The sequence below is a fragment of the Gadus chalcogrammus genome, chromosome 16, assembly GCF_026213295.1.
Source record: "Gadus chalcogrammus isolate NIFS_2021 chromosome 16, NIFS_Gcha_1.0, whole genome shotgun sequence".
Taxonomy (NCBI): domain Eukaryota; kingdom Metazoa; phylum Chordata; class Actinopteri; order Gadiformes; family Gadidae; genus Gadus; species Gadus chalcogrammus.
In genome coordinates this window covers 35915352-35940805 of record NC_079427.1, presented here as the reverse complement: position 1 = coordinate 35940805, position 25454 = coordinate 35915352, and the positions used below count along the sequence as shown (strand labels likewise).

The following is a 25454-nucleotide window of genomic DNA, read 5'->3' as shown; positions in this document are numbered from 1 at the left end:
TCAGGTTAGGCGCGTTTGGTGTGGCCGTAGAAAGAGCAGAAATATATCTGCCCCCGTAGAGAATCGAACAACTGCCTTCTTGATTAGTAACCAAGCGTCGCTACCGCTTGTACCACTGTGACAATTTCTTCAAAATGTTGCACTTTTATTGTACTATCTCATTCTATAACGAAAGATTTTGTGCATAATATACCTTATTAGGCTTACTGTCATTTAACAAAATGACAGCAAATAATCTAAAATACATTATTTGAATTTCCCCCAAATTACAACTGATATATTTTATTGATACTGATGGACCAACGATTTCATCATTTTAAACTGTATGCCTACTTCAATATAAAAATATAAACTTCAACTGTCGCAAAAAACCCGTTAATAATAATGCAAATTAACTGATAAACGACCGCCCATAGATTTTGAGCGACCAAGCCAGCCAGCGACCACAGCGACTGAAAGCAGCCAGACGAGCGACCTACGTCGCGACCTACAACGCGACCAATGCGACCTACGTCGTGACGCACGTCGTTGGCCACTCAGAGAGCTCGGCCTCATATATATTAACTAGATGCCTCGTCCGCGGTGCTGGCCAATGGAGTCGAACGTCACCACTGGCGGCCATCTTACCACAGTAAGCTGCTCACCAATAACATTGTGTTGGTAGTGATTAATGTACTTTTTAAGTACCGTATTTTCCGGACTATAAGTCGCGGTTTTTTTGTAGTTTGGCTTGCCCTGCGACTTATATTTCGAAGCGACTTATATGCCAAAATTGTGCGTACATAATCTTCGGCCGCAAGATGGCACCGTCATTCATTAGGCCTACAACTGAACGCTGCAAGCCTACTGCACCACCGAATAAATTATATTCTCGTCGTCATCGTCCTCAATGTCCTCCGGTTCAACCAAAGCTACCCCAGCCTTAGCTGCAATGTTGTGCAACATAGCTGTCACACATATCACAGCGCATGACTTGGCCGGCGAAAACTGGAGCCGTCCGCTGGACTTGTGAGCGCAACTTCCACCTCCCGATCGTGCGCTCAGGTTTAGGACCGCGGCGCATACCCGTCCGGTGGAATCCCGGTGACACTGAATTCGGTATACTCTCAACTACGAGTGGGACCGACACACCTATATTGCTATTGCAATTTTATTCAGTCTCTCCAGATTAAACGTTCTTGTTTAAATGTTTAAAAATAAATGCGACTTATACACCGATGCGACGTATATATGTTTTTTTCCTCGTCATGGAGCATTTTTTGACTGATGCGACTAATACTCGGGAGCGACGTATAGTCCGGAAAATACGGTAACCATAACTTGCTCAATTTTCAACCGATTTTCAAACGGTTTGGTTTGTTATATACGTCAGATATGTAGGTATGACAGTACATATGTATGAATAATTGTTAGGTTCTAAGAAAAATTCAATGTTCTAAAATAGGTACAAGATTTCCCTTTACAAATATACATCAAGAAAGGCTGCATGTTGAAATCCCCACCCTGTACAGAGATGTATTTATGTAATTACATATAACCATGTGTTTTCATATGAAATGAACATTAAACAGAACAAATAGGTGCAATAAATACACACATGCACAAGGTTTTCATGTTATTTATGTTAAATCAATATATGGTCTACTAAAATTCAGAAAAAGCAAAAGTTTGTAAGAAACCAAACCGTTTGTAAATCCGTCAAGATTTCAGCGAGATAAGAGTATTAACGTTTGTGCAGATCACTGATTTACGTCCGCTACAACAGATTCCACCAGAAAGCTTTACTGTGGTAAGATGGCGGCCTATGGTGACGTTCTAGACGCCGACGTAGGGCATCTAGTACATAGACATCTTATATGATCGCGGAGCATCGAATGCTACCGCCTACTGGCGCTGACGAGACGCGGGGCCGCCATCTTGGAGTGGTCATCCGCTCCACTCAGTGTAATCCGTTTGGCTGGAGCAATGAACTGTCAGCGCATTTAATTAATCATACCTCACTGAATACCACTGATTTTCATGCGGCCACATGGTTTGTCGTGTTTTATTATTCAATACCAATTATACCAATAGTACGGTAATGTTAAATCTTGCTTGTGAAAAGTAATCCCCCGATTCCTATTGTGGATGGTCCGCCGATTTGAGCAGGAATACGCTGAACAACAGCCCAGCATCCTGTTTCTGCTGCTGTTGCTGCTCCCGGTTGACCACTCCAAGATGGCGGCCGTATTTCTCGCGTCCCAGCAGCCAATGCTCCGTCTATGCTATAAGAGGTCTATGATGTAGGCCCCGTTTACACGAAGGGTAAACACAGATATTTCCACGCGGTTTGGCCTCTCATTCACACGAAAACGCAGTTTTTGTCACAGAAAACGATCATTTCTAAAAACGACGGCCAGAGTGGAGATTTCTGAAAACGCTGGTTATGTGTTGTCCTGTCAACGGGGGGAAACAGGGTTTTAGGTTCTGAAGCGTCACATTATGCGCCAGGAAATGCGCACATCATATGAGCGCCCTATGTTTACAGTTTGTTTGTTACAGGAAGACGCTCGTGTTATTCGTTGTTGTTGATTCTGCGGATTCTGATTGGCTTGCATGGCTTTAATTGCGCTCGACGGCGTATTTATGCGTTTTGATGTAAACGACAACTATTTTGAAAACAATGTTGTGTGCACAATGTTATTTTTGAAAACAGAGGGGGGGAAATATTCGTTTCTATAAATACCCTGCTACGTATAAACGTGGCCCTAATATCTATGCTCGGCCTTCCTCCCGAGTGTTGTGCGCAACTGCAACGCAGGTGGCCCGTGACGTCATGACGCTATGCTCTCTCTGCGCCTCAGTTAATCCTATAAATGCCAGCTATCTCTCGTACACTCATTCAAACTAAATAACAGACTCTTACTCCTTTTTCTTTTAAACTCTTTCCCCAGCTTATAGATAGATGGATGCTTTATTTTCATTGCACATGTTACAGAGCAACAAAATTACCAGTTACATCCCGTCCAAGAAACATAAAAGACAGTGTGGGGTAGATAAGAAAAAAGTAAAAAAGTAAACAAGAGGGTAAACAAAAAAAAGTTAATTCCCAAACTATGCTCCTCTAAGGGGGCACATTGTAGGGATCAGCAAAAAAAAAAACTCAGCACATAAGCAGCATATCAATGAAGCCTGGGTTACATGTGTGTATGTGTGTGTGGGTGTGTTACCTTGAGCAGCAGCTGGTATTTAGTGATGCGCTGGACGGGTTTGATGAGGTAAGAGGAGATGGAGTTGGCCAGCCCGTGTCTCTGTTGAATCTCCTGTCAATCAAAGACATCTCGTCACCACCCCTGCTGGCTGACACCAATACTGCACCTCCAACATCTGCTTCTTTCTGAGAAGTGCGTGAGGGGGTGTTTGCTATACATATCTTTTTGTAGTTTAATTGTGTATTATTATCTGATCAAATATAGTTTTAATTCCACTCCTGTCCTGTACTTTTGGCTGTGACACAAGAACTCCCTTTCTGGGATGATAAAGTACTATCTGATCTCCCTAGAGCAGACACATACACAGTACACAAACACACAAACACACACACAAACTGACACAGACACAGCCACAGACACACACACAGTGCTCTCGAGTATGACAGTGTGTGATGAAGAGGACATCTCACATCAAAGAAGGTTCCTGCGTTCTCCAGGATGACCTGGTTGGAGTCCGGCTTGTTCTTACAGTACTTCACATACATGTGGAACTTATCCGCCTGCAACACACAGACGTGTGTGTATATACAGTATATATATACACACACACACACACACACACACACACACATCACATTGGATTAATCACATGTTAATCCTGTGATTAATCCTCATTAATCACAATATCGACATTTACTGGGAGGAGCCCCCAAATTAGAGTATTTCAATTGAAAATATATCAAATTATTCTGGCAGATGAGTCAAAATTGGACACCCTGGTAGAATAAAGCATCATATCATCACTTACTGCATGTACACATGATCTCACCCCCACTAGTTAGACTAGGATCTTTCTAATAAGTGTTATATTAGAATTCACCATCCAGAAATGTGATGTTGTATATATATATATATATATATATATATATATATATATATATATATATATTAGGGCTTTGACTTTTGCCCAAAAATCATATTTGAAGTTTGTTTGTTCATTAATATTAATATTCGAATATATTCGAATATTTATTAATAATATTTTGACCATTAAATGCCTTCAGTAAGACCTGGGCTGAATCCGAATACTTAGTACATACTATTTCTGTTCAGTGTGTACTACTTGACGGTACTACACTTGACAGTGTAGTGCGGTCTACAGCTATGCGTAGAACGCCTCTGAACGCTTCCGAACACCGCCGAAACTCCACCGGATGTTTGGAGATGACGTATCTCCCCTCAGATGCCGGCAAAATTACCTTGATAAGTTACCTGTTTCCGTCTTGTCATCGTTGCTATTAAAAATGTCTCTTTTTACTTAATTACTTACTTTACTTTTTTACTCTTTTTAATGTCTCTTTTTTTCGCCGCTTTCTAGGACGTTTCTAAGCCGCTGTTGGTGGTGTCCAGAGCTATAGAGAGAGAGAGTTGCGACACTTCCATTGGACTCCGTTGTAGCGCCTACTTCCGGGGTATGGAGCCTCGAATAGTTCCAAACAACCATTTTACGGCGTAGGAGACCGTTCATTTCCATTGCTGGCCGCCGAGTAACTTCTGAGGTAAATTGATTAAATAGCTACCTCTTTTGAATTGTCAACTGTCTATATTGTATCAGAGGCCCTTTATGATGCATATACTGATCTTTATTTGTAAATGCACAGCGTAATTATATATACAGTGGGGCAAAAAAGTATTTAGTCAGCCACCAATTGTGCAAGTTCTCCCACTTAAAAAGCTGAGAGAGGCCTGTAATTTTCTATTTATTTTTTTCATAGGTATACCTCAGCTATGAGAGACAAAATGAAAAAAAAAATCCAGAAAATCACATTGTCTGATTTTTTTAAGAATTTATTTGCAAATTATGGTGGAAAATAAGTATTTGGTCACCTACAAATCAGCAAGATTTCTGGCTGTCACAGACCTGTAACTTCTTCTTTAAGAGGCTCCTCTGTCCTCCACTCGTTACCTGTATTAATGGCACCTGTTTGAACGCCTTATCAGTATAAAAGACACCTGTCCACAACCTCAAACAGTCACACTCCAAACTCCACTATGGCCAAGACCAAAGAGCTGTCAAAGGACACCAGAAACACAATTGTAGACCTGCACCAGGCTGGGAAGTCTGAATCTGCAATAGGTAAGCAGCTTGGTGTGAAGAAATCAACTGTGGGAGCAATTATTAGGAAATGGAAGACATACAAGACCACTGATAATCTCCCTCGATCTGGGGCTCCACGCAAGATCTCACCCGTGGGGTCAAAATGATCACAAGAACGGTGAACAAAAATCCCAGAACCACACGGGGGGACCTAGTGAATGACCTCCAGAGAGCTGGGACCAAAGTAACAAAGGCTACCATCACTAACACACTACGCCGCCAGGGACTCAAATCCTGCAGTGCCAGACGTGTCCCCCTGCTAAAGCCAGTGCATGTCCGGGCCCGTTTGAAGTTTGCTAGAGAGCATTTGGATGATCCAGAACAGGATTGGGAGAATGTCATATGGTCAGATGAAACCAAAATAGAACTTTTTGGTAAAAACTCAACTCGTCGTGTTTGGAGGAGAAAGAATGCTGAGTTGCATCCAAAGAACACCATACCTACAGTGAAGCATGGGGTGGAAACATCATGCTTTGGGGCTGTTTTTCTGCCAAGGGACCAGGACGTCTGATCTGTGTGACGGAAAGAATGAATGGGGCCATGTATCGTGAGATTTTGAGTGAAAACCTCCTTCCATCAGCAAGGGCACTGAAGATGAAACGTGGCTGGGTCTTTCAGCATGACAATGACCCCAAACACACCGCCCGGGCAACGAAGGAGTGGCTTCGTAAGAAGCATTTCAAGGTCCTGGAGTGGCCTAGCCAGTCTCCAGATCTCAACCCCATAGAAAATCTTTGGAAGGAGTTGAAAGTCCGTGTTGCCCAGCGAAGGTCCAAAAACATCACTGCTCTAGAGGAGATCTGCATGGAGAAATGGGCCAAAATGCCAGCAGCAGTGTGTGAAAACCTTGTAAAGACTTACAGAAAACGTTTGACCTCTGTCATTGCCAACAAAGAGCATGTAACAAAGTATTGAGATGACCTTTTGTTATTGACCAAATACTTATTTTCCACCATAATTTGCAAATAATTTCTTTAAAAATCAGACAATGTGATTTTCTAGATTTTTTTTTTCATTTTGTCTCTCATAGCTGAGGTATACCTATGATAAAAATTACAGGCCTCTCTCATCTTTTTAAGTGGGAGAACTTGCACAATTGGTGGCTGACTAAATACTTTTTTGCCCCACTGTATATTTATCTTGGTAGACGACCGATTGCTTGCTAGTTTGTTAGCTCGATTTCACCATCTGTGAAGGTATCTCCAGGGGTAAATTGATTAAATAGCTAACTCTTTTGAATTGTCAACTGTCTATATTGTATCAGGACCTTTATGATGCATATATTGATATTTATTTGTATATGCACAGCGTAATTATATATATTTTTATCTTGGTAGACGACTGATTGCCTGCTAGTTTGTTAGCTCGACTGCACCATGTGATGGTATCTACACCAACAATTACAAAGTTCAGTACTAGTGAATCTAACTTTTTATTTAGTTAGTTATTTATGTTGGATTACTAGGATAATTTAGGTTGATTTAAGGACGGGTTTTATGATGCGATAGCTAGTAGAAATAACAGTGTTTTATTATATCCTGGAAAGGGTGATGTTCAGCACATGAAACCCTACAGATGCCGCCGATTCAACAATGCTGATTATGATGGGCGGTCAATTTAACCTGTATGGCTTTTTCGTTTTAACTTCTTGTTGACTGAATTGTTTCTCTTTCTTAGTGCCAAATTGATTCTTTCTTAGAGCCAAATTGATTCTTTTTTGTTTTGCAATAGCCCTCTCTGCTCTCCTTCTCATTAATTTTCCTTTTCTAGTTGCCTTATTAGGTCCTCCACAGTCGCCCCATCAGTCCCTGGCAGTCTGGTCCCTGGAGCAGCTGGCCCTGGCAAAAGTTATTCCTTCACTGTTGACCCCTGACTGACTGGTCCTCGGCACACAAATCCCTGGATCACCTGCCACTGGATCACCTGCCACTGGATCACCTGCCCCTGAATCACCTGCCCCTGGCAATGTGGCCTCTTGATTGCTCTCTCTGTCTCCTGTGATGTCCTTTTCAACGCTCTTGAAATCCACCTAAATTTCTCCCTCAATCTCTAACAATTACAAGCTGTTATTTGTATTTTGCCTTTGCATTTGCAACTACTGTCATCTCCAATGTAAGAAAATTAATTAAACTTCTTCACGAACATTTTTAGTTTTCTTTGCATGAAAAATTATCATTTAAATCCACAAAACAACATTGTGTATCCAGGCATATAAAGACTGGGGACCAGAAAATAATTATTTTCTCTCCATTGACACCCATTCATATTTTTCGATCTCATGGGTCCCATGAGCCCTACCGGAAAGGGCGTGACTTCGCCACTCTATAGCTCTGGTGGTGTCGGGTCAGCCATCTCTTCTTCGTTCGTTACCAGACCTCGGTTGCATTGTGGGATAGCGGAGTGACCTACCGTTGTATACTGCGGCGGTAGTACGCATTACGAAAGCGTTTTCCGTCCTACACAATGCGTACTGAGCATTCGGACGCTGCTATATTTGTGGCGTACTACAAAATGCATACTATAAGTATGAGTATTCGGATTCAGCCATGTGCCGTGTTCCAATACCCGTACTGTCCGCACTTACTAGCAAAAATTTGAGTACACAGTACGTTCCAATTCAGATCCGGCGAAAATAAGTATACTTCAAGGACCGGATGCCGTACTCAAAACGGGCTAATCGTGAAGTGTGGATCGAAGGACACTCCCCGTACTCAACGGTAGCCATCTTAGCTACGTAGCGGAAGAGGGGGAGCCAGGCTGAGCCAAAGTCTGCGCATTTTCCACATAGCCTGCATTAATAGAGTCATTTTGTAGTTTTTATAGTTTTTATAGCTTTTTATAGCTGCTAGGCGTAAAGAGTTCACAGTTCAAAGCGGGATGTTTATTGCGGGGGAGGAGCCACGGCGGCAGTCGTGAACGTCATTTCCGGTAAGTGCACCACAGAGTACTCGATTTGGAACAGCACTCACATCTAAAAATTAGCGTACTCAAGTGAGTACGGATAGTGCAGATAGTGTACTTCCTTTAAGTATACTCATGGAAGTACGGGTATTGGAACACGGCACTGGATTGGGCCTTGCGATGTTTGTTTACCGGCGTTGCTATGGTTACCGGTCATGCGTGTTCCAACGGTTTATTAGGTTTCTAATAAACGCTGTCTAATCAATACGTAATTCACTGCCTCTTCCGTTGGTCATTTACAATATTATGAATAGGGACTGCGTCGGGTTCTCCGACGTCTCTCCCCTCTTGGCCTGCCCATAAACAGGTTTGAATATTAAGGGTTGCCTAATATTCCGTGTCGAATTTTGATGTTATTTTTTTGATATTCAAATTATATTCGTAATCACGTAAGTGCGGAGTCAAAGCCCTAAATAATATATAATATATATATATAATATATATTATATATATATAATATATATATATATATATATATATATATATTTATATATATATACACACATATACACACATATACATACACACACACACACATATACATATATATGTATACGATCAAGAGTATGACGATATACATACGATCAAGAGTGTGATGCTAAAAGTGAAGATCTGTACAATCGGCCAGCTCTATTGAACGTAATTCGCTGCTTTATAGAAAGCCATTAACTGCTAAAAAGGACATGGTTTTCTTTTACACACACTATAGCACAGACTGTTACAGCCATTTCGCTGCTTTTTACTTTAAATATAATTTATATTCTTTTTTTGAAGTATGAAAAGTGTTGATGATGAAATGATTTTGTATTATTATCTTATTTGTATTTTGTATAATATTTCGCGTTTGTAGATGTCATGTCTGACGTCACAGGCAAAGCTCATAAAGTAAAGGGGTCAGCCAAATGTTTGGGTTGGCCGATGGATGAGGGTAGCGTGGTTAATCACTCTGTTTTGACCACTACTGTCGATATAATTGATTGTTTGATACGCTTTTTGTTAAGATTATATTATCTACCTAATTTACAAATGCATCGGATTCGTTTTTTATTACTGGAAAAGATATAATAAATCATTTTTTATCAAGATATCGAGAGTGTGCGTGTACAATCCATCCACGTTATTCATCGCCGCAAGAACCTTGGCTCGAAATGGACACCACACAGACGCATACACTCTACGTAATATAATAAATAATAATTGGAACGTCCTTCAATGTGGTGACTCGCTAAATGATATTTTTAAAGAGCCCCCTGTCTTCTCCTTTAGAAGAGAACCTACTTTGGGTGATAGACTGGCCATAGGGATTGATCATGTGCCCCTAACCTTTAGGAAGGGTGATAGACGAATAACACTAAACCAAAAAGAAAGTCGCTGTATCTATAAACTAGATGCTATGGCATTCCCAGGATTGAATGATTCTATTGAAATGGTGGTCTTCCTTTAGCATTGATGAGATGTTTGTTACCGTTTAAATTATTATGATTGTAATACTATGATGGTTATTCAACACTGGATCCATTCTATGTTTGTCATGGATATGTATGTATTTTGTGATCATATTTCATGATTTAGGCTTCATTATTTGTAATTTGTTGACTCCACCTACTCCAGCTGGAGCGAGTTTAGCTAATAGCTATGCATTGATATACCTGCCGGTACACCTTGTTTATTGATCATGCCCTGATGAAGGCCTACAATGGCCGAAACATGTTGGCAATCTTTTAAGAATTCTATTATGAATTAAGAAATTATCAAAGCTTTTTTAACTTTAAGAAGAGCGCCTTGTTCAGCACATCTTTTTATATATATATGTATGTCTGGTTATTGTCTTTATGTTTCTCACCCAGGTGACGAAGCAGTGTCCAACATCTTCTGGTAGCTGTTCGTAGTTTACTAACTCATTCAGAAAGATACTGGAGAACACACACACACACACACACACACACACACACACACACACACACACACACCACACACACACACACACACACACACACACACACACAACACACACACACACCACACACACACACACACACACACGAAGTTGGTAAGGGGGATGAATTGACTGGGGGCACAAAACAGGGGAAGCACTCTCTCATATCTTTCGTCCTAGCTGTCCTGGATACATGGAAGTACCACTCTAGTGAAGCTGCTCATATCTTACTTGTTATGGAAGACATATATGTCCTGGATACATGGAAGCACCACTCTAGTGCAGCTGCTCATATCTTACTTGTTATCGAGTCGTAGATGTCCTGGATACATGGAAGCACCACTCTAGTGCAGTTGCTAATTTCTTACCTTTTTATGGAAGTCATAGATGTCTTAAATTCATGGAAGCAGCACTCTAGTGCAGCTGCTCATATCTTACTTGTTATGGAACTCATAGATGTCCTGGATATTTCCAAATATGACCAGCTCCTTCTTCACAATCCCAGCTGGAACCTCCTCCACTCCACTGGTCATCTCCCATAGGTAGGTCTGACACACAGACAGGTATACACACACACACACACACACACACACACACACACACACACACACACACACACACACACACACACACACACACACACACACACACACACAGCAAAACAGATGGACAGACAGACAGACAGACACATCAGCAGGTATAAACTTAGACAGGGAGAGACACAGACAGGTAGGAACACAGGTAGACACACAGACAGACAGACATACATACAAAGATACAGATATGTTAGAACACATATAGACAGACACACAACGATGGACGGACAGGCAGACAGACAGACAGACACACAGGTAGACAGAAGGATAGAGAGGTAGTCAGACAGAAGAGAGAAAGTTACAGACAGAATAGGGGCAACATTTGTATTTGATGAACACTTTGTTAGCTCTACTGCTTTTGAACAGGGATCAGAAGTCTGTATGTGTCATGGGACACACATGATGGTTCCGGTAGTTATATAGGTTCTACTGAGGGTATCCTCTTACCTCCAGACACTCATGAAGATCTCTGACGTAGGCCTTCTCTGTCTGGAGCAGCTCAGTCATGATGAACCTACACACACCACACAGACACATAGTTCAAGCCATAAGTAACATATGATCACTCACTCACTCACTCACTCTTTTTTCCGGGCGGATTTCCTCTTCTCCTCGTTGATCTCATGGTTCGGGTCGCGGAGTTTAACTTCCGGGTCATCAGCAAGACTGGCAGGGATGATGTCCAACTCTAGGTCCTTGTTGTCCTGACAACCACACACACAAACGCACACAAAGCTAATGATGTTTTCAGGGTTGAGGCAGCAGAAGGAGAGTGTGTGGTTTTATTGTGTAGTGTATATTTATTAGTATTGGTGCTCGGTCTGTGATATCGATTGATTGGTCGCTCGGTCTGTGAACACTCGGTTGGTGAACAGCGTTTGGGCATAGTAAAGCCTATGTATGTGCAGTTTAGTTTAGTTTATTGGTTTAGTTGAAAGGGACCATGTGAACAGGGTCTATACCAGAGTAAGCTGAATAGCTAATTTGTATCTGTGATCCATGGGCAGGGAGTTCAAAGGACAATACAAATATATACTAAACATAACGGGCAATACTCAAAACAAAACAACAGCATCAACAACATTGAAGGGTAAAAATCATACAAAATACATAAAACATTTTCCGAAGAAGAGCTCCGGAGCCTGGAGGAGAGCTACGGTGCACAGTTTGACATGGGCAGACTCAGACTCTTAATATTCTGGCTGGAATAGCTGTTGTAAAATATGTGGCATAAAGGCCTACTTGTATGTTTCATTTTTTTTAATAAACTGGCAGTGCACTTGTAATATTGTTGCTATAGGCTACTTTATTGAATCCGTTGAAGTTGCGAAAGCATAACATGAACATAACAACAATAACTGAACACTTGTTTTTGTGTCATCTGTGTGATGTGCAATCTGGTTGCGGAGTGACATAAGGCAAGGCAAGGCAAGGCAAGGCAACTTTATGTATATAGCACTTTTCATACACAAGGCAGACTCAAAGTGCTTCACATATAAACATTGTTATGCATTAAAATAAATAATAGATAAGTAAAAGAAAAATATGCAAAGAAATGAGTAAAATAGAAAGTTAAAAGGCTTTTTAGTTAGTAAAATTGAAAGTGCAATGTATTTAAGAAAGTGAGAAAATTAAATTGAAAGTTATTTAAGATCAGATCAACAGTCTCTCTGGAACCCAAGTCGGGACTACAACCCGACCTAAAGGACAATATTCTAGGACTCTAACCCAGCTTCTAGGACTCTAGCCCAGCAACCTTTCTCTCTGGTATCAGATCATGTATTTTTCTGGTAAAAATAGAAAATAAAGGGAAAGTTAAAAAGGCATTTTAGTAAAATAAAGGTAAAGTATTTAAGATTTAGCAGAAAGCTAAAGCAAACATAAAAGTCTTCAATCTTGTTTTGAAGGTGCTCAGAGTTGGGGCAAGTCTTAAATCCTCAGGGAGTTTATTTCAGCTATTTGTTGCATAGTAACTAAATCCTGCTTTCCCATGTTTCGTGTTTACTCTGGGGATAATTAACAGATTGGTCTCAGAAGATCTTAGTGTTCTAGAAGGCTTATGTAGTGGAAGCATATCAGTTAAATATTTTGGGCCTAAACCATGTAGGGATTTATAGGTTAGCAACATGATTTTAAAATCAATTCTCTGACCTACAGGAAGCCAATGTAACGATTTAAGAATTGGTGTAATGTGTTCAAATTTTTTGGTCTTTGTTAAAACTCTAGCAGCAGCATTCTGAACAAGCTGAAGCTTCCTTAGAGTTTGTTTTGGGAGACCTGTAAGGACCATTGCAGTAATCAAGCTTACTAGTGATAAAGGCATGTACAAGTTTTTGTAAGTCTTCTGTGGACATGAGCCCTCTAAGTCTTGCTACATTTTTAAGGTGATAATATGCAGATTTTGTAACTGATTTGATGTGACTTTCGAAATGTAAATCAGAATCCATGATAACCCCTAGGTTTCTGGCTTTGATTGAGGTTTTCAGGGACAGAGAGTGAAGGTGTTGGGTTACTTTAAGCCTTTCCGTTTTAGCACCAAATACAATTATCTCTGTTTTATCCTCATTTAGCTGAAGGAAATTTCGGCACATCCAGTCTTTCAATTGCTCAATGCACTGGCACAGCAGATCTATGGGCCGATAGTCATTTGCTGATAGCGATACATAGATTTGCGTGTCATCAGCATAGCAATGATGGTCAATATTGTTATTATGCATGATTTGCCCTAGTGGGAGCATGTAGATGTTGAATAAAGAGGGTCCTAAGATTGAACCTTGTGGGACTCCACACATCACGTTGGTTGATTCTGATACAAAGTCGCTGATGGAAACAAAGTAGTTCCTATTTTGTAGGTAGGATCTGAACCAATTTAAGACTGTGCCTGAAAGCCCCACCCAGTTTTCTAACCTGTCCAAAAGTATTGCATGGTCTACAGTGTCGAATGCAGCACTGAGGTCTAGTAGCATTAGTATTGAGGTTTTGCCAGAGTCTGTGTTAAGACGGATGTCGTTTACAACTTTAATGAGGGCGGTCTCAGTGCTGTGCAGGGGTCGAAATCCTGATTGGAAGGTGTCATTACAACCAGTTGATGCCAGGAAGTGATTAAGTTGCTGGAGGACAACTTTCTCAATGATTTTACTTATGAAGGGCAGATTTGATATTGGTCTGTAGTTGTTGATAATAGAGGTATCTAGGCTCCGCTTTTTTAAAAGGGGGTTTAATAACTGCAGTTTTCAGGGCTTTTGGGAAGTTGCCTGACTGGAGAGAGTTGTTAACTATCTGCAATATGTCTATTGCTAGGCAGTCAAAAACATTCTTAAAGAGGTTGGTAGGTAAAGAATCAAGGCAACAGGTGGATGGCTTTAGTTGTGTAACAGTTTCCACAAGAGTTTTAGAGTCAATAGCATTAAAGCATGCCATCCCTGCCACGTTACTTTTGCCTGAACAGGGTGGTAGTTAGGGGTGTGCCAAATAATCGTCATGACGATGCATCGCGATTCTAATTTTCACGATCTACTGCATCGATTGTTGACGCCAAGAATCGATTATTAATTTAAAAAAATGAATAATAAAAAAAAAAAAATATATATATTTTATTTTTTATTTTTTTTAATATAGTTTTATAAAGCCTATTCACTTTTTGTGGCATCAGTTTGTCCTCTTATGTTTATGAAATGATATTGTTGTTATAATGGCAGCTACTTCCAAAAGGGGAAATGTTTGAATGTTTTCATTTCATTGGTTTAAAGGACCACTGAGGCCATGTAAACGGCACTGATTATCCTTATTTTGTTATTTTAAGTTTTATAGATCCTTAGCACTTCTTGTCAGTGTATCCAGTAATAGTCGTTTCAATAAATACAGCTATGTATGAATTGAGTTGCTTTGAGTTATCAATTGAACACACTATCCAGATCATACACAGCCAGTCAGCCACTGGTAATGGCTTCATTTTTTTTTAACAGTGTTCAGTGAAAATTCGCAATGCATCGCAATGCATCGCAATAATTCAAGTATCGCGATACATCGTGATAGAATCGCATCGTGGCATGTGAATCGTGATACGAATCGAATCGTGACTTCTTTGGCAATACCCACCCCTAGTGGTAGTCCAACATTTTTGTTTGAAGTGGAGGTATTGATGGCGCGTCTGATGCCTTCAATTTTATCAGTATAAAAAGCTGCAAACTCATTGCATTTCTGCGTGGAATGGAGATCAGGTGGAATTTGTGTTGGGGGGTTGGTCAGTCGGTCAACAGTTGCAAATAGGGTTTTTAAATTATTATTATTGGATTTAATGATATTGGAGAAAAATGTTTCTCTAGCACTTTTTAAGTCTGAATTGTAGGCACGGAGGCTCTCTTTGTAGATATCATGGTGAATATGAAGTTTTGTTTTACGCCAGATGCGTTCAACCTTCCTGCATTCTTTTTTCTGTGCTGTTACAGAGGCAGCTTTCCTCCAGGGTGCCTTTTGCTTTCCAGAAATCTTTTTAACCTTATAAGGTGCAATGACATCCATGATTTTCAAAATTTTCAAATGAAAGTTTTCTACAAGATCATCAGCAGAACATGGGTTGAGAGGTGGTAGTAAGGAGATGGCCTTTCTAAAAAGTACATACGATTCTTCATTGATATACCGTTTTTTGACAGTATTTGATTTTGTCTGTATGTCGGGAATAAAAGATATATTAAAGAAAACACAAAAGTGGTCAGACAAGGAAGGATCAGTCACAGAGAGATCAGAAACATTGAGGCCCTTTGTGATAACCAGGTCTAGAGTGTGGCCCTTACAATGAGTAGTCTTTTTGCACACTTGTCATTCAAATCATCAGTTTGAAAATTGAAGTCACCAGTTATAACTAGACAATCAAAGTCTGTGGAGATGCTAGACAATAATTCTGTGAATTCATCGTAAAATTTTGCAGAGTATGTGGGTGGCCTGTAAATAATTAATAGGAGAAATCTGTTTCCCCTGAAAATCATTTTTAAATATAACAGCAACCCCTCCACCTCTTTTTCCAGATCTACATGCATCAAAAAAGTTATAGTTGGGAGGAGCTGTCTCTATCAGAACGGTTGCACTGTTATTTTGTTCCAGCCATGTTTCAGTTAAAAACATAAAATCCAGTTTAGAGGTGGTAATAAAATCATTAACTAAAAATGATTTGTTATTAAGAGACCTAACATTAAGTAGACCCATCCTGATGGTGTTGTTGATAGGCTTTAAGGTTGTTTTTGGTTTGGAGGAAATATGTATGAGATTTGTGAGGTTAGCAGTGTGTCTAAGTTTCCCTTTGTTTACTCTCTTAGTGGTTAAAGCAGGAATGCAAAAGTTGCCATGTTTTGACATAGGCAACCTTGGGTTCAGCAGATTATGCGAAACGTCCTTTATACTTTGTCTTTTTTGTCTCGGTAATACTCAGGACTACTATCAGTTCAGGGGGCGGGGGGCTGGGGCGCCCTCCGCTTTGGTGTTATCAGCCTGTGGGAATGACCTGGCGATGCTATCATTGACACAGATGCAAGTTTGATGCCTACATATTCCTGTTTCTTAAATTCAGCTGGAAAATCGCAAAGGGAGGAGACAGTGGAGCTGGAGTTGTTGTGGCTATGGGAGAGATGAGGAGGGGGGTAGCCGTTCCTCGCCAAGCCAGCATCAGCGATGGGGGAGGGCACGGTGTCCATGGTGTCGGGCAGGCTGTTGTCTCTCTTCAAGGTCTTTGGTCTGTAATGCAGAGGAGGGGGGTGGCCGTTCCTCGTCAAGCCAGCATCAGCGATTGGGGAAGGCACAGTGTTGATGGCGTCGGGCGGGCTGTTGTCTCTCTTCAAGGTCTGTGGGCTGTCTGCTATCTGTGTGTCAGATAGTGGCAGAGTAGATGTGTGGGGGAGGCTGTTGTCTCGCTTCTTCTCAACCTGTGCTCTGATTGTAGCCTGTGCGTCAGACCATGGCAAGATTGTGGCCTGGGCGTAAAGCGAGAAGAGAAGATTGTCCCTCAACAGTTTTGAGCCTAACCTGTTTGGGTGTAGGCCATCTGCTCTGAAAAGATATTTGCGCCCCCAGAATAAGTTGAAATTGTCAATAAAGCCCCTTCCTCTTTCATTGCAGACTCTGGAAAGCCATGTATTCAGTGCAAGTAGACGACCAAATCTGTTTATTCCCCTGTCAACTGCTGGTATGGGTCCACTGATGAATGAGTTGATGTGTATTTTGTCCAGTGTATCCAATAGATCAGTGTAATCCCTCTTCAGAAGTTCTGACTGTTCTCTTTGAATATCATTAAATCCTGCATGCACAATAATCTGTGAGATTTTGGGGTTTTCCAAAATGATTTGGCTAGTTTATGGTTGATATCACCAACCATTCCATATGGGAAGTTGCATGTTTTGATCTTCTTACCGGTTATATCTTGATGGTTGAGTCTCCTATAATCAGAGTGTCTGGTTCATCTGCTTCCTCTGAGATGGGCCCTTGTTGGACGGTGGCAGACACATGCGCAGCCCGCCTCCGTGGCGACTGGTTGTTCCATGTCTGTCCGTACCGTCTGTCCGGACGCATCTCGGGGTCAGGGGTGCACAGGTGGCCGAGGCATGCGCAGCTCGCCTCCATGGCGACTGGTTCATGTTCCGTCTCTGTCCGCACTGTCCGTCCGGACACATCTCGGGGCTCAGGGGTGCATGGGTGGCAGGCTCGTTCGTGGACTCTTGAAGTGGCAGGAACCGGTTCTTCAGTGGCAGGGTTAATTTCAGTGACGGGCTAATCCGGCTGATAACTTTAGCTTTGGGTAGTTTAGCATTTGGCGTTGAGTGATCTTGTTGATTCACTTTGGTATGTTGTTTTGGCTTAGCGCCGACTCTGTGCCAGTGAAACGCAGCTGGAACTGTCTCTTTCTTGTCCAGCTTCGGGAAGGATACAGTGTAGCTTTGATCATCTTGCTGTATCTGAGTGAGCTCAGCAAACTCACCCATCGGCACTGTATCCTGTAGGGGTCCTTTGCATTTTTCTAATGCTGCTGTCTGTTTCAATTAAAGCCACCCTCTGTTGCATTTTGGTGCAGTCTGTGCATTTCCCAGTCTCCGTGCCTGAGATATCCGAGTACAGAGGCATGTTGGCGATAGGAAAGTCCCAGGCTTTTTCTGCGGTCTGATCGGGAGTAAAAAGTGCCAAAATGTATTGTTGAATCGAGCGATGGAGGACGACGAAAACAAACTATATACTGTTAGGTATTATGATCATGAAATAAAATAAGATAAAGTAGATCTAAACGATGAATTAAGTAGTTTTTTCCAATGCCTAGCGGAGCTTCGGGAAACATGACCTCTCTCTGCTGCTGCTGATTAGACCTAAGGAAAGATCTGATGGTGATGCTGCATTATTCTAGCTCTGCGGTAATGCTGTGTGGTGTGCGTGTGCGTTGTTGTTGTTGCTGAAGATCAACTGTCTTGTTATTGTGGCTGAGTTGGCTGTATCGGCATCTAATATGAAATTTGTGTGCATGTGTGTTTGGGGGTTGGCCGTTGGTGGAGTTCGTTACTGAAGGCCCTGACTTAAACCCCACGTTACGCTACTGAATTTACTACACACGTTGGAAATAGCCGTGAGCAGGCTAGTCACAGTGGTCGTGTGACCGACAGTTTAGAAGACGATGGATTATTGTCACTTTGCTGGGGGAACTCAAAGTTACCCATAGGATCAACAGTAACTTGTCTGATGGACGCAATAGCGCAGTGTGGGTCACCATGGGCTGGATTTAGGTCCAGGGTTTTGGTGGACATCGCCAGCAAGCAGGAGTATGATAACGAGGTAGCTGACAGATTTCCTTAGATGTTTGGATGGCTTTATTCTCTCCGTAGATCGGAACCGCTTTATAGGAGCAGTCGCTTTTCCATCGTTCAGTATCGTGGAGTACTAGATGAACTGACTCCGTGGATCACAGGTAAAAACATTGCTTTCTTTCTGTAGCTGTAGGTTCTTGATGCCCAACTACAACGTACAGATAAAATCAGGAGGGTTACAATTTAATTTATGACTATGACTTCCTGAAACAAATCAGCGATCTTTAGTGTAGCATTGATTTTAAAACAAAAACTGAGCTTATTGTTTAACTGGGGATCAGCGTAGCCGGCAACTGTAGCACCTGCCTCGCTACCTGTGCGCAACTCCATTACGCTGTACGTTGTTCTCTTGTAGTGGTACCAGTAGGTACCAGTAGGTACTGGTATTAGTATAGAGCATGTGCAGTGGTACCAGTGGGTACCACTACACATACTAGTACTAGTAGTACCTGTGGCTCGAGGCCCCGGTCTCGGTACAGGTCCACCCGGTACTGGCCCAGGCGGAGGCTGAAGTCCCGATAGCGGCGGTCCAGAGACGAGACCCAGCGTCGCAGCTCGGTGGAGTGGGCATGGCCCTGCTCCACCAGCCCGTCCGCAAGCCGCACAAGCACCTCCACCTGGTCCCGGGTCCGCTGCACACACACACACACACACACACACACACACACACACACACACACACACACACATAAACTACACCATCACCTCCACCTGGTCCACACACACACACACACACACACACACCTTTCTCTCCCCCTCTCTGTGCGCTATGAGTTGTTGTCTCTCTACCTTGGCCAACAGGGAGAACTGCTGGTGTTCCTGTAGATCCTCAGATGGTCTGGGAGTTGAGAGATACCCCTCCCCTGTCTGCTGGATCCAGTCTAGAGCCTACACACACACACACACACACACACACACATCCACACACACAAGTACATGCAAACACACATGAAAACACAGAAAAGGTAAAGGTTTGTGAACATTGTGGAAACTAACAAGCACACTTTTAGATTAGGAATTTACCCTTTCTATGTTTTCATTAAACTGCCTCCATAGTAATCAAACATACTTATATTTGAAATGACATCCCTTCTTAAGCCCACAGTACAAAAAAGTATCTTCTGTGTACTTGCTCTAGACTTGCTGACACCCTTTTTCATTGGATACCAAGAGCTCCTCTGATTGGCTCTATTTAGATATTTTCTTTTAAAGGGAAATGGAAGCATACCTAGAAAGCATTACCATTCACTACCGTTAGAGACCACAAGGAGGACCAAACCTTTACAACAACAGATGATCTGCCTGGCAACAGTCAGAGCTGTTACTTCTCTGCAAAATATGAAACACGTCCATATAATGTTTCATATAATGAGCTTTATTATTCTGTCTTGATTCTACCAAACAGGGGTTTCCTGGAGATTATTCCAACGGCCCTTTGGGAGGAAGGGTAGTGTGAGGAGATGCTAGGGACCCAGAGACAACATGTTATCGTGTGTGTGTGTGTGTGTGTGTGTGTGTGTGTGTGTGGGTGTGGTGTGTGTGTGTGTGTGTGTGTGTGTGTGTGTGTGTGTGTGTGTGTGTGTGTGTGTGTGTGTGTGACCTGCTTGGCGCTGTGTAAGAACACCAGGTACTGCTGGCACTGGTCCAGCCGGCGTTTCTTCAAGGTCCAGAAGTGAAGAACTCTGTTCTCCCTCTGGAGCAGCTCGTTTAGGATAGCTACACACACACACACACACACACACACACACACACACACACACACACACACACACACACACACACACACACACAGTAGTTATCAGCAGTCATAATTTTATGTTGGTCAATGCAATGGTGTGGCTGGTTGACCTCCTGACCTTTGACCTGCTGTTCAGGGGCTCTGGTGTGAGGGGTTCCCCCTGGAAGAGTAAAGTTGTTCCTGTGGATGTACTTCAGGAACACCTCCGCGTTCCTCCTGGCCAGGGTACATGCCTACAGGACATGGAACCACACGTTAACAAGCTAGGCTAGGTAACAACATGTTAACACATGCTAGGCCAGGGTACAATATATTAACACATGCTAGGCCAGTTTACTACACATTAACAGACGCTAGGCCAGGTTACAACATATTAACACACACTAGACCAGGTCACAATATGTTAACACAGGCTAGGCCAGGTTACAAGATGTTAACACACACTAGGCCAGGTTACAACACGTTAACACACGCTAGGCCAGGTTACAACATGTTAACGCATGCTAGGCCAGGTTACAACACGTCAACACACGCCAGGCCAGGTAACAACATGTTAACACACACTAGGCCAGGTTACAACATGTTAACACTTGCTAGGCCAGGTTACAACATGTTACATGCGCTAGGCCAGGTTACAACATGTTAACGCACACTAGGCCAGGTTACAACACGTTAACACACGCTAGGCCAGGTTACAACACGTCAACACACGCTAGGCCAGGTTACAACACGTTAACACACACTAGGCCAGGTTACAACACGTCAACACACGCTAGGCCAGGTTACAACATGTTAACACAGGCTAGGCCAGGTTACAACATTTTAACGCACACTAGGCCAGGTTACAACATGTTAATACATGCTAGGACATGTTACAGCACGTTAACACAAGCTAGGTTACGACACGTTAACACCAGTGACGTGCAGTCAGGGGAGGCAGGTGAGGTAGAGCCTCACCTGTCATCATGAAAAGAAAAAACGAATTATGATAAAATTAAAATATTTAAAATATATATATTGGTATTTGTCTCCTGATCTTTGGTCTAAATGTAATTAATGTACGATTCCATTTTTATTATCAAAATCGCTGAATTTGCCTTTTTCCTGAGGGGAAATACAGGAGCTGAGGCCGGCTGAGGCCGACTGAGGCAGCAAGCAGTGCTGCCTCACTGAGAATTGCGCAATCCCTCACAAACTGGGTAGAGCGCATGCGCTCAACCCAGTTTGCTTTTTCACCGTTGTCACCAATGTAATGTTTGCAGACACTTTTATTGTATGATCGCACTTTACTTAAACTAGTTAATGTATTTGATGTACGTGTATAACATATTTCCTGATCTTTGGTCTAAAGTTTAAGTAAAGTGCGACATAAAACCGCGCTGAAAAAGCATGAAATGAGGCAGCAAGTTCCTCTGCCTCTGCGTATGCGTGAGCCCACAGTGTTTACAGTACAGGATGCTTCCGTTAACTTCTTTTAAGCAGTCAAGTGCACTACATCAGTTTGTTTATTTGAACAAAACATTTCTGACTGCAAACATGGAAGATAATGATTCAATAGCCAAGCTCAGAAATGTCTAAAAACTGGACTTTCAATCAAAAAAAGAGATAATAAATGATGGAACAACGTTCAAACAATGGGACAGAAAGTAACGGTCTTTTCAAACAGAGTGGTACCGCCGAAAAGACTGGCTGTGTGGCTGTGCTACGAGAAATCTGCATTTCTGCTTTCCCTGTCTTTTGTTCTAAACATTTGTAAATGTCTGGACTAAGTCAGTGCCTCACCAGCCACGGACCTCACCGCACATCTCTGGTTAACACACGCTAGGCCAGGTTATTCAATATTGACCTCTTACAACACCTTTAGAACATGTGTGTGTGTTGTTGTGCGTGTGTGTGTGTGTGTACATGTGTATACATGTGCGTGTACGTGTTTGCTTCTGTGTGCATGTGTATGTATGCATGTGTGCGTTACCTTGAGGAAGGCCTCCTTCTGCTCCAGGTGTTTGCTGATGAGGGGGAGAAGCTGGTCGCCCTCGGCAACAGAGTTGACCTTGTCGTGACCCGAACACCAGTCCTCATCTCTTCGATACTCCTGCTCTAGACTCTCTAACACACTGCAAACCTACACACACACACACACACACACACACACACACACACACACACACACACACACACACACACATTTTAGTCATTTATTTATGTTCACATTTTACAATAACAAATCTTGAACACAAACACTGGTAGATGCACTCATCAAGCCCAGAATCTCTTTGACATGTCTGATCTCAGTCTATGGATACAGGAAGCAGCGTCTCCTCCATATGTGGCGGCTGCCTATTAATACAGATATGGAGCAGAATTTCGCAAGTGCTTTAGCTTTTGGCTTCGGAATTCCAGCCATCTGCAAACCCCTTATGACGAGTCTGTGGACATGGCCAAGGCTTCCAAATATAAACACAAGTAGTTTGCAGGTGTACCCCAGTTGTGCAATCTCATTTCTGAGAAGTTGGTATTTTGTAACCTTGGCAAGGAATGCCTCCTCCAGACTATAGTCAAACGTACAGCTTACTTCTAAGATGGTGACTTCTCTGCTTACCTCATCAACAACAACAACATCTGGTGTATTGGCTGTCACATTTGAAAAATAGTCAACTTCGTTATTGCACAGAGTGAACATGTCAGATGAAACCCTTGAATGGGTATATACTTTAACGGAGGAAGGTGGGGTATATAAAAGCATGTTCTTAACCAGTAAATCAACAATTCTATCATGTCTGGAAATATACATGCCCTTGTATACATGGCAGCCATTCAGAATATGTGACAGTGATTCTATGGTTGAGTTGTCGTGGTGCAGACAATGGAGGAAATCTGTTAGGGTACCACAGAGAGAGATTGAGTCTGGTTGGAAGCACTTGTAATCTGGCTTTAACTGCAAATGTAAGAATATCCTCATCAACTGTATAGTTCTTGAATATTGTGTGAGAAACTGTGTGATCTGCAGTGGGAATACATGCTAGCTTTCCCTGTAGCTTTAGACCAGTCCAGTGTTGTTGCTGCCTCTGCTGTTCTAACCCTAGCAGGTACCTGCGTGTGTGAGCTGGTGATACATGATGTTCAGTATCATTGACAGTTACTCTTACTGAGATTGTACAGTCAGTTATTACATCCTCAGACACCATTACAGTGTCTGAGTCAGACTTCACCCAGTCCAGGGAGACTCCAGCTCGCACGCAAAGGTCATTGAGGTCGGGCCAGTCCGACGAGACCCCAAACCCAGCAGAATGTGAGTCCATCTTGTTGTTGGGCTTCCTTCTAAAGCCTAAGAAGCTCGGCTCACCCTCTCCTGCCAGGGGAACTTTACGTCGCTTCATGTCCAGAAACAATGAAGAACGTGCAAGTTCCCTGACAGTCCGATCATCACTGTTCAGCATATTGGTCAGGTGGGACAGCCTGGTGGCATTATAGATCCACTCCACGTTTGGAACGCCTAGACCTCCCTCCTGTTTGGGCTGGAAAATAATGTCCCTGGTTGTATGGGTGTTCAGTCCAAACCACTTCCTCACTACAGAAACTACTTGGTTGTTTAGTTCCCGCAGTGTTTTGCACGCGAGGTGTACGTTGGAGAAAAGATGTTGAATTCTCGACAGGGCCACCTGTCTGATGGCCTCCAACTTCATGAGCAGAGGAAGTGGTGAAACATCAATCAAATCCAGCCTGGTGGTGAATTCCGTGACCATATATTCAACCTGCTTCTTCCACTCGCCTGCTACATTGAATTTGTGCCCGAGGTAGGTGTACGTCTCGTGCAGGTCGTACACACGGATTGGTTCCGAGTTGATGGAAAACTCTGGATCCCTATCCGTTTTAGATTTGTACCAGCGATTCCCGCCACTCCTTCTCTGGTATAGAACTGCACATTTAGACTGTTTGATCTCCAGACCGGACCAGTCCAGGAATGTGTCAGTTCTGGAGAGCATGTCCTTGATGACACTCTCCTCCCGAGAAGCCAGCTGCACATCATCTGCGTAGCCTTGTATGGGGTTTGGGGAAATCACATTGTGTGGTGCACAGTCGCACAGCCACCTAATCCACTGGTTGATGGCCAGGACAAAATTGATGGCGCTCCACGGGCAGCCGGTTTTAATGCCCACCTGGAGGGGGACGGGATCTGTGAGTTGTTTCCCACAGATAACCTGAATGAAGGAAGAGCTGTAAACATCCTTAATAATGTCAATAAACACGCGAGGTAGCTGGATTTCCTCTAGGGCGTGGATCATGACATTGTGGGTCAGGGTCCCAAAAGCGTCCCTGAAGTCCAGGAAGACAGAGTAGAATTTGCAAGATTCATGCTTGAAATCATCGATCCCACACACACACACACACACACACACACACACACACACACACACACACAACGCACACACACACACACACAATTACGGCCCATTGCCTAGGCTCTATGGATGGACATGAGAATTACTGAAAAGTGGGGATTCCCGCATAAAGTCATAAGTGACTTAAAAGGCCAATTGCCGAACAATTATGGCCTCATGCAGGAGAAAAAAAAGGAAGAGATGGTGGTGGGCATGAGCGCAACCACAAATCTTCATGTTGAGAGAGAGATTCTTCCAGAATCCGGTCTGCTCAAATAGGCTACACCGCCAACTGTACACGATGATTGCCAATTGGAGCAGCTGGAAACAGGTGAAAGCCAGAAAATAATCCACACAACATAATAGCCCCAGCAGGGGGTGCTAGAGTGCATATACAACTAAACAAAATAAAGAGGGTCCGTAACACCTTCTCCCTGAAATGGTGGCTCTATCCACCACAAAGTAGACAACTCTCAGTATAAGAAACTCTGGGAGTTCCACAAGCATTTCAGAATTTTTAAGCCTGCCAACAGGGACAGACCTACTTGGATCTGTTATGACATCTTCTTCAGTCCCCACTAAAGTAGACAACATAACAGGAAACGTTTTAGCCAGCGGACAATCAGAGTTCAGGACTACGGAGAGCGCAGCAGTATCTGA

At 42.6% G+C, this 25454-nt stretch overlaps 1 protein-coding gene across 1 annotated transcript in view; it reads right to left on the bottom strand.

Annotated features, from left to right (window-relative positions):
- kalrna (kalirin RhoGEF kinase a) overlaps positions 1-25454 on the bottom strand; it is a 303497-nt gene that overhangs the window by 118801 nt on the left and 159242 nt on the right. The window contains exons 21-31 of the mRNA XM_056610756.1: positions 22388-22537; positions 20534-20648; positions 20278-20393; positions 19467-19565; positions 19127-19309; positions 11425-11546; positions 11290-11356; positions 10685-10794; positions 10154-10223; positions 3662-3751; positions 3210-3302 (exon numbers count right to left, since the gene is read on the bottom strand). Coding sequence (XP_056466731.1) covers positions 3210-3302; positions 3662-3751; positions 10154-10223; positions 10685-10794; positions 11290-11356; positions 11425-11546; positions 19127-19309; positions 19467-19565; positions 20278-20393; positions 20534-20648; positions 22388-22537 — 1215 coding nt within the window. The remainder of the gene's footprint in view (positions 1-3209; positions 3303-3661; positions 3752-10153; positions 10224-10684; positions 10795-11289; positions 11357-11424; positions 11547-19126; positions 19310-19466; positions 19566-20277; positions 20394-20533; positions 20649-22387; positions 22538-25454) is intronic.